The 15,279-nt window shown below is 42.5% G+C and overlaps 1 protein-coding gene across 2 annotated transcripts in view; it reads right to left on the minus strand.

Annotated features, from left to right (window-relative positions):
* Positions 1 to 15,279, minus strand: part of GABRB2 (gamma-aminobutyric acid type A receptor subunit beta2) — a 218,564-nt gene that overhangs the window by 109,910 nt on the left and 93,375 nt on the right. For both annotated transcript variants that reach the window (XM_075009449.1, XM_075009450.1), the window contains exon 4: positions 9,125 to 9,345. In XM_075009449.1, the coding sequence (XP_074865550.1) occupies positions 9,125 to 9,345 (221 nt within the window). The remainder of the gene's footprint in view (positions 1 to 9,124; positions 9,346 to 15,279) is intronic.

The following is a 15,279-nucleotide window of genomic DNA, read 5'->3' on the forward strand; positions in this document are numbered from 1 at the left end:
TAACAGACTCCTAATGAAAGGGATTTCTGTGACTTTAGACTTTTTTCTTACTAAGATTAATTTAATTAATTATTTACGTACCTATGATTTCACATCCATCTCAAGTCCAGTAGAAGGAAGAGACCCTTCTTGAATATTTATCCCATACTAAAGACCTAATAGAAGATCTGAAAGAGTAAATATGTACCTGCTTTGTTTCAGATGGGAGAGATATATAATGCTTGAGTGCACCTCAACTGCTCCTGATGGCAGTAATTTCAAAAACAAATCCAGTAAAATAGAAAAGGGGAAAAAGACCCATGAGTCTTAAAAAAAAAATTGTCACGCTCAATAACCCTTAGTTTATTCCAGCACCTTACCTGGATTGACTCCTTTTGAAAATTTACTCCTATCTGGGTAGAAGGAAGAAATGTGCTTGTGATGGGAATAAAACAGTTTTTAGCTATAAAATAACAATCCCAAGGTGCACATGAAGGCTGTCATTTTGTGATTCTTCATAATAATGCTTGGAACTTACGTGGCACTTTATGGGACCAAAGCACTTTACAAACAACCTAATTAGTCCTCACAACACCCCTAGGAGGCCTGGTGGAATATTATTCCAATTTTATAGCTTGAGCCACTAAGCTAGAGCGGTTTCATGATTTGCCTAATATCACAGAGGAGACACAGGTCTCCTGGCCTCCAGTTCATTGATAATAGAATTTAGAGTAGGAGTGGCTTTATTGTTCATTAATCGGGGTCTTCAATGGGATTCCTGGATTAAAAAGGAGAGAATGATTTGATCCTTATACTCTGCAAATATGGAAGACATCTTGATAAATAATAGGAAATCTACAACTACGTCTATCATGCAGTGGGCAGGGAGCCAAGAAGCCTTTGTTTCATTTCTTGTTCTGCAACAGATTCACTGTGTGACACAGTGAAAGTCACATAATGGCTCACATGCACTCTTCCCTCCGCCCCCACGCACACTACTACTACTCATAACAGGATAGTGACCACCTCCTTTCCTGGAGATTAGGTCCATCAATATTTATTTGCTAAGATGGGTTGGAATGGTGTCTCTGGTCTCCATTTGTCAAAGGCTGGAAATGGATGACAGGAGAGGGATCATTCAATGACTACCTGTTCTGTTCACTCCATCTGGGACATCTGTCATTGACCTCTGAGGGGAGACAGAACACTGAGGTAGATCAACCTTTGGTCTGAGACAGTGTTGGCCATTCTTATGTTGTATGTTCTGACTCATTACCTGGGCACGTGTGGTATAACTCTCCCTTAATTCTCCTTTTTGTGTGGAATAGAATCAATATTCTCATTAAGACTTAAATTGCTAGTTTTCATGACAGATGCACTTATTCTCTTGAGAATGATGCTGTATGGCTACAACATTGTATTATGTATGGGGTTACTTTTCTGTGATTACCTCAGAAGGCCGATTTTCAAAAAGGGTGCTTCGCAAACCTATGAGAGTGCTTTAAGAATTCTCATGTGTGCACACTTGCTGTAATGTAAGATTTGCACATATGCAAATCCATGGAACCCAGTGTCCCCAAAGGGACTTCCCAGTGTATATTCTAAAACCTGAAGATGCAGAAGTAGAAAGAATAGAAAACACTTCTGCAGGTACTGGCTCCTGAAGGCTTTGTGATTGCATATAGGTGCACACAGAGATGAAGAGTGAAAACAGACCCCATGGAGCACACTCCCAACATGATAGAGAAGCACCTGTTTTCAGTGCTGAAATTCTCAGAGCCATCATGGCACCCTAAAACACGTTTTTCTACCGAAGCTCTTGCAATGTTTCCATGTGCCTTACCATATCAGAAAAGCACATTAGGACCAGTTTCGTACCATTTCACTTCAGTTCAAAAACTGATAGAAAAGAGATATACATGGCATGAAGCACTTCTCACCACTTATAACTTTCCAATTAAACTCCTTTGTGTGACTTCCCGAATGGCGAAAAAGTCACATCACTGACAGCTTCAGAATGGTGGCATACTACCAGAGATGGCAACTCACTTTCAAATGTGCTTTAAAGCCAAAGAATAAGAATTTGAGTACAGGTTTTTAAACCACTGAGATTCAGTGGAAAAAAAAAAACAGAGCTTCATGCCTTCAGCAACCACACAATCACCTGCTGTTGCTGAAATCAGCTACACTTCACAACTATTCTAAGGATCATGCATAAGACTTATCAAGAATATTGGCAGAATTACTTGGAGATATTTAGAGAAAATTTTGATTTATACTGACATACCATAAGCCGGCATGAGTCATTTTTGGGCCCAAACAGTGCATCTCTTTTGTGAGCTAAAACGTAAAAAGTATTTCAGAGTTCATAAGACGTTACAATAACCTGTACAAATCAGTTAATTTGTTCATGATGAATATTGAAAGTCGTTCAAAATAACCTGACAAAGAAACTGGATTAATCTGAACAGAAAAATCCACACTAATCTAATTCAGAGACTGCTGAAATTATGATTGGTAAAAATAGCAGACAGAACCAGAAGTCAATAGATGAAAATGGGGGTGATATATATTTGGTTTAACTAATGAACAAAATAATGTGGAGGATGAACGATGAAGGTTTGGTAAGAACACTACCAGAAGATTTAGAAAATGATTATTCCCCTTACTTCAACACTGGTGAGGCCACATCTGAAAGACTGTGTCCAATTCTGGGCCCCCCATTATAAAAAAGATGTGAACTGATTGTAGAGAGTCCAGTGGAGGGCAATAAAATTATTAGAGTGCTGGAGCACGACTTATGAGGACAGGTTGGGGGATTTAGGTTTACTTAGTTTACAGAGAAGAGTGAGGGAGGGGCAGGAGGATTTGATAACAACCTTCAACTAACTGAAGGGGGATTACAAAGAAGATGGAGGGGGCTGTTTTCAGTGGTGACAGATGACAATGAGGAACAACGGTCTCAAGTTGCAATGGGTAAGATTTAGGTTAGATATTTGAAAAAACCATTTCACCAGAAGGGTGGTGAAGTCCTATATAGGTTACCTAGAGAGCTGGTGGAATCTCTATCCCTAGAGGCTTACGTCCCAGCTTAATAAAGTTCTGACTAGGATGATTTAGTTGGGACTGGTCCTGCTTTGAGCAGGGGGTTGGAGTTGATGACCTCCTGAGGTCTCTTCCAGTCTTATGATTCTATGCCTGCTTCTCTCCCTTCGGGTTTCTTAAGAGAGTTTGAAAAAACAGACATGATCAGTTCATATAATTTCAGTTCATTTCTCCCTCCCATCTCCCATCTCAGCTCATGCCCCTGAACAGCCAGAAATGCAATTCACCTCACCACTTCTTGACATCTTTTCTATCCCTTCTCTCCTGCTTCTTGTGTGTCTTTGTTAAGAACCAGATAAACATATCCCATTTCATATCATGACTTTGGTAGGAGAGTGCTGAGCTTGCTTAAATGGAGGTGTGCACATCCCCACTCTATGCAGCGTGCTATGAGACTCCTTCAACAAGTGCAAGACCTTGTCAGTCTTTCCCCCCCAACAGATGTTGCTTATCGAAGTCAACATCCTCTACCTTCTTCTGAGAGTCTTTGGGGACCCCCAAACAATGGAGCCACAAAGTGGACCTCAGTGGAGGCTGCGACTCTAGCAACCGTGTCCACATCCATTGCAGACTGGCGTGCCATATGGGCAAAGGCGTCCCCTTCATGTATGACATTCATGAGGGCCAGGCATTGCTGCTCCAGGAAGTAGGGAACAACTCTTGCAGTTTAGAATAACTGAAGTGGTTGTAATCAGCCAGCATGGCCACATAGCTCACCGCTCGCAGGAACAGTGTGCCCCATGAATAAACTTTGCGCTCCATGATGTCCCACTTTTTGCTCGCCTTGTCCTGAGGAGTGTAACGAAAGGACTTGGACTTATTACTGACAGCCTCTACTGACAGCGAATTTAGTTCCAGATGGGTGAATAGAAACTCTGTGTCCTCGGAGGCCACAGAATACCTCTTATCAGCCTTCGTGTTGGTGGGAGGAATGGATTCTGGTGTCTGCCAGATGATGTTTTTGGGGCCCATTATCATTTTGTCCATAGGCCATGTAATTCTAGAGGTGGTGGGGGGCTGCAGGGTGCAGAGAAGCCTATACTGTTTGACCTGTGCCTCCTGCAGGTCCTTCTCTTGAACCTGGGCCACCTGCTGAAACAGCTCCTGAAAAGCCTGATTGCCATCTGTAGGGGGAAGTGAGATCAAGATCATGCATCGTCCAGTGAAGAAGAGGAGTAGTACAGTAGGGAGTGGTCTTCACCTTCTGACAGGGAGTCAGAGCGCTATGACAGGGGATATGTCACTGACGTGGTAGGCTGAGGTAACACAGAATTGCCCCTGGACACAGTAGATGGTGCTGATGGAGTGTAGGTGTGGGGCAACCATGTCTGCCACGGTGACCAGTGAGGAGCAGGCTCTTGTGGATATGCCTACTGGTGCACAAACTATGGTGGGGGGCAGCTGTGGGTTAGTCATCATAGGTGGTATGTTTTCCTGGTTGAAGTGTGTGGGACCAGAATGCTGTGATGAAAACCCCTGGGATGGGCGGTTTGATCCCGAGCCATGTGAGAATCCCAAATGCCTATAAACACAGGGATAGAGGTGGCACTGGGGACACACAGTGTGGTGAACTAGGCAGTCCTGGGACTGATGCCATGAACTTCCTTGGCAGCGAGTCTTCAAGCCACCACTTGGACACCACACCATACCACACTCCTGTGCCAGAGTGCCTTAGGTGAGGTGCTGTCCCAGTACTACTTCAATACCTTGTCTGGTGCTGGACAAGAATGGGTCAGTGCCTTGATCCTGAACTTGTGTGGTGCTGAGTGGGATCTTAACGTAGGACACATGGATGTCTGAGGCCCACAAATCTTCCCTGTACGTTGTGCACCTCTTGAAGCCCAGCATGGCAATGACACAGTAACTAATTCTAACATTAAGCTTAAATAAAACTTGATCATGAAAGATAAGTTGAATAAGGGTAGAACAAACACTAACTTTCTTTTGTCTTTCAGCAAGACGGTGAAGCTCCATCTGCATCTGAGGACAGCAGAGAAGGAACTGAGGGGCCCATGCTATGCATATGCCAGATAGTACAAGCAGGTGCTACTGCACATGCGTGGTGCACCATGACTATAGAAGAATCTCTGAACACTGGCATGAGGATGCACCAGGAGCACCCACAGGGACACTACTCAAAGAAGAATGCTGATTTTGGGAGGTGGAACCTGCCGTAGGACAGCCACATTTGTATCTTCAAAAATAGGGCTATCTTGATAACCATAAGACCAACTAAAATTCCTTGTCTGAGCTGGAAAATATATTTATTAACATAATCTATTTAAATGAGCACAAATTTACAGAAGCTCAGTTTTTGTTAAAAAAAGATGTTCAGACTTTTAAAAAAATTCCACCCAATTTTAGAATATGCTTCTTAAAGTGGAAGAATGTCACTGCAAATATGAGGACATTAATGCAGCATCATTAACATTAACATTAACAAGTTTTCAGAACACTACAAATGAATATAGAGATGAATGCAAATGGATACTAACCCAGCATTAAAGTGTAGTGCCATGGAAAGCTTTTACTCTCATTTTAATTCATTAAATATTATTTTAATGGTTCTCCTTCACAATGTTTATACACTGTAAAAAAGTGTCCTTACTTCACTGATGTTTACAAAAGACAAGCTCAGCACATTTCAAATGCATAGCATGACCGTTAGCAATTCTATAAACTAATGTATACCTCCAAATGGCTGTGAATCTATTCATACATTTTAATTAATTATAAAAGGCTCCTAAATAAAAGGAGCAGTGTCTGTGAACACCTTAAATAATTGTACAAGTGCATCTCCCTCGTCCAGCATGGTCAGGACCCGACTGGTCCCAAACAAAAGAATTTGCTGGACAGGGGATGTGCCCTGCCCTGGCCCTCAAGTCCTGGCCCTGCATTCTGGGAGGGCTGCTGTAGCCTGACCCCACACTCCCACCCCAGCCCTTCGCTCCCAGCACTTCTAGGGGACTGTGACTCCAGCCCCAGCGCCGTGCTGGCACTGTGGGGCTCTGGCCTCAATACCATGCTGTCCCCAGCTGGGCTGTTGCCCCTGGCTCTCAGACTCCCGGGTTCTCTGGACCAAAATGAGAGAGGCTCCCTGCCCAATAAAAATGACATGATTAGATGCCTGTTTTCTATGAGTGGGCCTAAGCATTGAATTACTTTGGCAGATATCCCAGGACTGCTATATTGGAAGGCTGTATGGTTCATCCACTGACAGAAAGCTAGACCATTGCCTTATTCTCTTCCATTTCCTTCCGGGACAGTACGCCTCTCTCTCATCTCCCGTTTTGCATACCTACATGAGGATCAACCTCAGGCACAACCCAAAGCACAAATATTACTATGTACTATCACAACACTCACTGTGGTTCCAAAGCATAATCCTAGTTTTCTCTCAGGCACAAAACACAACAGGGCTATTACTAACCAGAATGTACCAGCATTAAAAATTTTGAGAGGCAAAATTGAATCTGAATATCAAACAACTTAATTACTATTAAATTCCCACCATGTGCTCATGACACATTATTCCTCTGTAGTTCACACAGCAATGCCTAGTCTGCATTGAACCTCCAGCCATGAACCACATGACTTTGATTTCTGTCAGCAAAACCCAGGATCAAACGTCATAGTTTTCACGGCACTCCCTGAACAATTTTCTCTTCTGTTAGAAGTGATATGCCACTCCACTTACAAATCTCCCCAAAGGGAAAATACAACAAAAGTGTAATCTGCATGAAATTATATTATATAGATATATCTATGTTTATATCTGTGTCTAGATACAGCTATGCTTATTGCTGGGATCACTTTTTGTAGTGCTAGAGAAATTATTATTTTGTACAATATTGCTCTTTAACTTTGAAACTGTAGTACAACATGAGTGAGTTGACCATAGAGTTTGGGAGCTAAAATAAGATGGATCCTAATCCTAACACTGTACTCTGGCTTTGGGGAAGTCAGTGAGGCCAAATTTTCAAACTTGGGCCTCCAAAGTTAGGCTCTTAAAAACACCTAGACAAATGCCGTGACTTTAGGGGAAAGGCTTTTAACTAAACTTAAAATAGTTTAAAGTTCTTACAGTAACTTTTAAGAACGGCCGTGCACAGAGAGATCTGGAGATCAGATAGGTTCGCTGAGCTGTTAGTTTTATAATAAGTTTTATAGTAACACACACACACACACACACACACACACACACACACTACAAGAGACATTTCTATGCCTAATATGAGACAGTGGAAGCAAAATGGGGGCAGAATATGAATGCCCCACAGTCCTTTTCAGGCTAGAATATTATAGTAGGTACTTCTAAGTAAATGTACAGCTGATTCTATTGCATATATTCAAGTGGTAAGCTATTTATGCATACATTTAAGTTGTGAACAAACAGTACAAGTATAGACACCACTCCTTTATAGAGCAGCGTAAATTTACATAGGTTATGAATTATGACTAGGTGCACACTCCTAGTCATGTTAGCTATAAGCTGTCAGTAAATAGAAATTCACACGCAACTGGTTGAAAGTACAAGCTCTCCCAAAAAAGCATCAATACTCCCTCCCTGCCCCCGCTGCTACCTCATACACTATTGGAAAGCTATCCATTCATTGAACTCTTCAATTTTTTTCTTGCGTGTATTCCTTACCCTTAATATAGATTAAAGCTCTCCCTTGTCCAGCACCCTCAGCAACGGTGCCAGATCAGAGAACTTGCCGAACTATGAGAGATCAATATTTTCTACCACATTACCAACACTTCCACTGCTAACTGGGCTCTTAGGAGACATTTAGGGGCAAATTACAGCTAAGTAACAGCACAGAACACTGAGAGCCAGGACTGGGGACTGTAAACAAACTTCATGGGATCATGTGAAAGTTGTCCATACCCATGGTAAGTGGTCACCCAACTATCTAAAATCATGCCAGATTGTGGATGTTGCCAGATGAGAGAGTTCCAGATTTGGGAGGTTCAATTTGTACTTCTAAATTTATCAACTCTCCCAGACTTTTATTTCAGCTAGTGTTTCTCATCCCTCACTTATATTTATCTCTGTTCAGCTTTTTCTTCTCTCCTTCCTTTATTGTTGTGGTTGAGAAGCATTTCCTCTGATCCTTTTATTTGCCTAGTTACTCCCAGACACTCACAAGCAAGTTTTCCATGGACTTTCCTCCTGAAACCCATTCTTACTGCTCCTTCAGCCCCCCTGAATATGTGGCACTTTTGAGGAAGTGGCTAAGCGAATTTTATCTACAGCACTCCAAGCAAACAAAGCAAAGGACTTCATCCCTGAACTCTGGCAAGTTGCCATGTGACCCCCAATTCAGCTTCCCATTTTCTCTGCTCCCCTTTCCTTTTTTAACTCATATCCTGCTTCTCTAGGGCTCAGTTTCATCCCCATCTCTTTGCTCTATTTTGGGACGCAACATACTATTCTCTACAAAAGATCGTGTATTTAGTCCTCATTAAACAAACATGTGAGAGGTTTTCCAAACTTGGCTACTGAACATCATGTGTCTTCCACCATTCTTCTTTCAAACCACCAAAAGCAACTCAAGCATTCTCCAACTTGTGCAATATGCTCTTATGAATATGCACAGTAGCTGCATGAATATGTAAATGATTCACCACTTTGCATTTTCAAGACTACTTATTTGCATCAAACTGTCAGCACTAGGGCTCAGTGTAGACACAGCCCATCTGTTTAGTTCAGTACATGCAGGCCAGAACAACAGCTGAAAGATCTGAATAGGAAGTATGGAGGGTTCCTGCATTATAGTGTGGCAGTCACATCAAATTAAAACTACAATTGTAGTTTTAAATTGCCATTTTTAGGAATTATTTTCTACACAAGCCACAAAGAAAGAATTGTTAAGCTTTCCTATGGTACAATTAGACTGTTCCATGGCTTTATCATGACACCATTGAGAACACATTTGGCAGCATTGTTTGCATTATGTTAGCAGTCGAGTCAGCTGTACAGTACTTTTCAAGTAAAAACTGATTTAAAACATAATTAAAAATCGATGACACTGACCTGAGACCATAGAGGACAGTTCCATCCGGATGCAAACGAATCATTCTGTTCTTCACAGTTACTCCATGTACAAATGATTTCTTGTCATTCAAGAAGTAGGTATCAGGAACCCAAAGCTGATCAGCTACTCTATTGTCCAGTGTAAGATTTAAAGGTATTACATTATATGACAGCCTCTTATCCCTCCATGCTTGCTGAAAGTACATTGTCAAAGTGTAGTCCTGAAATATTAAAAAAGAATCATCATTTTTACTGAAACAGACTGTTTACATACCACAAACATATAAAAATGCAGCTTATACTTTGTGGCAGCATTTGCATACAGAAACTTGCTATATATTTTCACAGGTTATTCTGTATCTTCACGGGTTGGCTATGTGTATAAAAAGAGGAAAGGACAACATACACTCTTAATGATAGAGACTGGAATACAGGGAGACCTGGATATTAACAAATGTTTTTGAAATGAATTTAAGGGCCCAGTAAAAAGTTAACCCTTTTTAACACCACTTTTTAAAGTCTCTAGAATCTGTGGAATATATATTCAAAGGGTTGAACAAGTCTGTGTTCTAGAACACAGGAAATGCTGAGGCTCTAAAACATGGAACCCAGCTTCTATCTCTTTCTAAAAATATGTCCAACCCTCTCAACATTTGTTCCAGTGTGAAAATGACTATGAGCCTGTAAGCTTTCATTAAGGGCACTAAAACCAAAATGACTCTTATCCCCAATCCCCAAACGTCCTATTATATATTTTATGGATTGAGTAAGTCCCATGTACTTTACAACATTAAACACATGCATATTTCCCTTGCCCAAATATGGGATGGGAGGAGGGCAGGCTCCCCAGCTGCAGCTGCCAAGCAAGTACAGCTCTCTAGCTGCCCCATGCCACAGGGTGCCCAAACAGAGCTGCCACCCCATAGGAGAGCTCCCCAATTGTAGGGGTGGTTGCCCTGTGGAAGCGTGGGTGATGTCCACTGGCTGCCCCACGCTGCCAGGGTTTGGGAATGCTGCAGGGATGCTCCCTGGCTCCAGCGGTGGCTACCCAATGAGGTCTGCCACTCTGTGGGTGGAGGGAGGGGCTTCTGGCTTCCCCACACCTCCGGGCACTGGGAATGGGGCTGCCACCTCACAGGGTAGCTCCTGGCTCCCTGATACCTTGGGGTGCCAGGAACAGGGCTGATGGCCCACCAGGGACGTCCTCAGCTCCCCCACATCTGTGGGCACCAGCAATGGGGCTGCTGCCTTGTAGGGGACCTCCCTGGCTGCCCTACCCCTCCAGATGCCGACAAAGGGGCTCCCTGGATGCAGAGGGTGGCATGATACCCATGCCTCTGAGCATTGGTAATGGGGCTGCCACCCCACAGTTGAGCTCTGTGGCTGCTCCATTCCTTGGGGTGCTGTCAACAGGGCTGCCGACCTGCTAGAGAGCTCCCCAGCTGCAGGAGCTTCGTAGCTGTGGAGGCAGCTGCCCCGTAGGGGAGGCAGCTACATGGGAGGCTGTCCTGTGGCAGGGATTGGGCTACCTTCCTGCAGTGGTCTCCCCAGCTGAAGGAGTAGCTGCTGCCATGGATGGGCTGCTCAGCACCGCTGGGGCACCAGGTTTCCCTTAAAATCTTAGGGGGGGGAAAACACCCTTCCTTATCCCTATGGTAGGACCCCTGGCTCCCTCTCCTCTTGCTGCCTGTACTGGCCCGTCCATGCTTGCTGCATGTGCTATCTGACCAACTCCTGGCTGATTTAACCTACAGATGTAGCTGCGCTGACTGACTGATTGGGGGAAAGGGCGGCTCAGCGGGCAGAGCAAACATATGGGACAATTCATTTTTTTGTTACAAAAGACTGCCTGAAATATGGGACTGTCCTGATGAAAACGAGACAGATGGTCACCCTACTTCCAGCACATGTAAGAAAATAAATACATAGCATCTAAAAACCTTATGAATTGGTCGATCAGTGTGACTACACGAACATAAAGGCTTTGTGTACCCTACCCCCAGAACTTCAAAAGGGGCATGATAATGAACCTAACCAACCTGATGCTAATGAGGCGCTGTCATGAATATGGAGCACCTCATTAGCATAATGTCAGCTGCGGCACTTCGAAAGAGCCACTTTCAATCACATGCAGCTCGTCTACACAGCGTCCTTTTTGAAAGGACCCCACAGACTATGAAATCCCCTTATTTCTATAACCAAATAGGAATATGCAGCACCTCATTAGCATATTTCAATTAGGTTCATTCTCATGCCCCTTTTGAAGTTCTGGGGCTAACGTCGACATAGCCAAAAACAGTAAGTCATTTCAACCTTTGTAATGAGATGGATGAGCCTGAGACTCAGCAGCTGATCGTACTGCACCCCCCCCAATGAAAGTTCGCACCTCCCCAAGAGGGTTTGCCCCCAACTTTGCACACTGTTATATACTACATGAAACTTTTCACTCCACAGGCAACATCTAGTACACGTATACTTCTGTCTGACACCCCACGGAATGGTGACTGTAAAATAGTACCAGCGACAGGAAGCCTTCATTTTCAAACTACCAAAAAAGGCACAATGGCATGACTTCAGATTTCTGAGAGTCAGAATAAGGCTCACAGTGTTTGAGTATTCCCATTCACCATGGCTGTATTGCTTGGGGTTAACAATTAGCTTAAAAAAATGCAACCCTAACCCTTTCAGGAGATGCAACCAATGAAGCTGATTTTATTACACATGCTTCTTCGTCACCAGAAGTTTGTGTCAGAAGATATCTTGTGACAGAACTTCTGTTGACAGATCGCATCCAGATGCCAAGGTGCATTGGAAGAGAGGTCCACTCTGTCAACAGGAGTGGCCAGACTGCCCTGCTGTTCTCTCAGCAAAGCAGCCATCTGGAACCACGTCAACCAGGGTTGCAGGTTGCCAGTTCCTTCTGGGAGCACTGGTAAGACATGCACTCAGACAGATTCCCCCAGACAGACACCCATTTCCTGCCTCTGCTGAGGATGTGCCTACCTCCTCGAAGGACAGTATAGCTAGCGCAGGGCTTCGTATCTGTGTCTGACACAGCTGGTCCCTGGGAGCGATGCCACCACAGCTGCCCCTGGGCTTGCAGAGGCCCCACACTGACATGTTGCAGCAGCTGCTGAACTTTCTAACAGCCGCCGTCCTCTTCCTTACTGAGGATGAGCCCAAGACAACCTCTGGGGACAGAGCCCTGGCTGAAGAACTTACACATGCACCCCTCCTGGGGCATAGCATAGCATAGGTGGCTCTGGAGGCACCACACTAGTTTGGATTGAAATTAACCTGTCTCAGGACTGTCAGTGTTGTATGAGATTTCACTTTTCATAGAGTCACAGGCACATAATCTCTGGCTGTGTCTACGTGTGCATTCCTCTTTCAAGAGGTATGCAAATGAGGTAAATTGAAAATGCAAATGAAGTACAATTTTGCATAGCAGACACCTCATTTGCATATTCTTACTGGTTTTCTTCTTTTGAAAGACGCTAGTTCGAAATAGAATATGCAAAGGAGGTCTCATATGCAAATCTGTACCTCACTTGAATACCTCTTTTGAAAGAGGAAAGCAAGTGTAGACGCAGCCTCTGACAGAAAAGGCAAGCATAATTTCTCACAAAACATAAAAAATAAGGTCTATTAGCATTTTCTATCTTCCACACTTGCCAATTCTAGTGTTGCCGTTTAAGCGACCATCTTTCAAAGTACACCTGAAAATACACGTTTGATGGAGGCACTCACCAAAAACTCATATTTAAGAAACAATTGCGTTTCTAGAAGTCTACCTTCAGGTGGGGAAACACAAAAATTATCTGACTTCTTCAGCATCCAGGGCCAAACTGTAAATGAAACCCTGATCTGACTTCCCGATTCCTCATCCCACACTTGAACCATTAGACCAGACTTTCTCTAAAGACAAAGTTTGTGTGTAAAATGTATGACTTGATTATGAAAACACATCAATACACGAATTTTGAAGATAGGACAGGAAAAGCTTTTGCTTTTCTTTCAGCCTCCATTTCCACACACAGTAAATTAGGAGATACAATAGTTGGAAGTTACCCTTTCCTGCTTCTCCTCCATTGCACAAGACAACGTATTTGAGGTGGGGAAAATGCTTACATTGTTCTTAAAAGGAATAAGCACTCTCTATAGCAGAGAAACTCTCTTTGAATGAATGATTGCCTTCCTGTTCCCAGTGGAGTCCATCAAGGAGAGTTTTTAAATGTATGGTTTTTTGTTCTGTTTTGTTTTTTCAGTCTTTCTTCCAAGTCTGGTTAAAAGCATGTTCTGATTCAAAAAGATATTAATAGTCCTGCTTTCCCTTCTATATATAAGAGAATAGTAAAATCTTCACACAGCTCTGCCTTCTGTATTCTACATTTAAACATAAACAAATCTTTTAGCCTAAATCCTTAGTTTAGGGTCTTACATTTTTTTCCTGAGGCTGGAATTACATGCACCTAAACAAAATAAGAAATATTCTTCTGCGAGAACTGCTTTGCTTTGTTTGGTAAGAAGTCACTTAATACTAATTTGGACACAGCCTTCCTGTACTAAGGACCATGCAAACAGGTATGCAAAGAAGGAATTTTCAATCACTAAATACAACACAGCTTTATAAATATTAAGCTGGTCCAAAAACAGTCAGTTAATGATATGACATGTGACGACAGTCTTCCTTTTTTGCTTTCATTCACCATGAGTCAGGTCCTTAAAAATAGGCCACACATATGCAATGCAGTATCACGTTAACTATTTTATCCTCCTGTCTACTAACCGATTTGCAAAATTTGTTTCATGACCAGACATCAAAAGCTGTTCATTTATGTTCTACCAGTAAGGAAATGTATTACTCTTCATTACAACACCCCGTTTTTTAAGTTTATGAGCCATGGACAGCTCTCCTCCTATGCTTTTAGAAAATATGGGATATTGAATTGTGCATGTGTTCTAAAGTATGACCTACATGTACTGATAGAGCTTTCCCTGCCAATTACGTACACAACATTAACAAAGAATAACTTCCATTCTTCATGAGTCTATAGAGGAGGTGGGCCTTCGACAGAAACCTGGAACTGGAACAACTCCAAACCTCAGGTCTTTGGATTTCATGTTCTGATATAGCTGAACAGAAAGAATCATGCCACTTTTGTCTACACGGTTTTGTAGTGTAAATTAGAAGTGCATGTTTTCTAGTGCATTCTATCTGCCCCACATAGACCTAGCTGGCAGGTTCTAAATGGTACCTAAGTGAGGAATAATATAGTCCAATTTCAAATGGAGCTATCTCAGCAGGAGATGGTTCATTTCAGGGCCTCCCAACAAGATCTACAAAGGGCAGAGGGCAAAACGTTAGCACACCCTACAGAGTACAAACAGTCCCTACTTCACAGAGTGGCACCAATGGTAGAGAAGAACTGTAAACTGGATGAAGAGAAGCAAATTGAAGTTTCAGAAAATCTCAGATTTGTTATTGTAGTGCACAGCTATCTCTAAAACAAAACCACTGAATTTTCCAAAAGCGACCAGTGATTTTGGATGCTCAACCTGTGACACCTTAAAATGAATCATTTTTAGATAGCAGTGAGATTTCCCATTTTCTGAATACTCAGACTTTTTAGGATGTTTTAAGAAGAGTACCCAAAAATTGAAATATACCAGCTCATTAGTCACATAAGATAAAATGCACAACTTGGTAATGAAGGAAAATTTTATTTTTAAAACCAGAAGTGAAAAAGCACTAAGGAAATCAAATGCACAGTAGAGTCTTAGTTTAAAGTAATCTCTCATGTGAGCATCCCAAGGCACTTCAGAGTTGGAATGAGATTACAAACATGCTCAGCTAAAAGCAGTATATATGAATAAGAAAAGAGCTTTAATCTTGGAGTTAATAAGGGAATTCCCTGTGCCCCATGGGTGGTGTTCCAAATGCCATGCAAATGCTTTGTTCTCAGAACAAATAAGGGACAAAAAACTAAATGGAACTGGAGGACAGGAAAGAGTATTTTGATAAAAAAGGCAGTCAGCAGCATTCTGAGACATCAATATGAAAGAGAGTTAAGGATTGCAGTGGGTAAACACAAACATGTAGGTAAAGCAAGAGCCAATGCATTTACAGAACCTGGCACAAAACAATCATTACA

The sequence above is a fragment of the Carettochelys insculpta genome, chromosome 15, assembly GCF_033958435.1.
Source record: "Carettochelys insculpta isolate YL-2023 chromosome 15, ASM3395843v1, whole genome shotgun sequence".
Taxonomy (NCBI): domain Eukaryota; kingdom Metazoa; phylum Chordata; order Testudines; family Carettochelyidae; genus Carettochelys; species Carettochelys insculpta.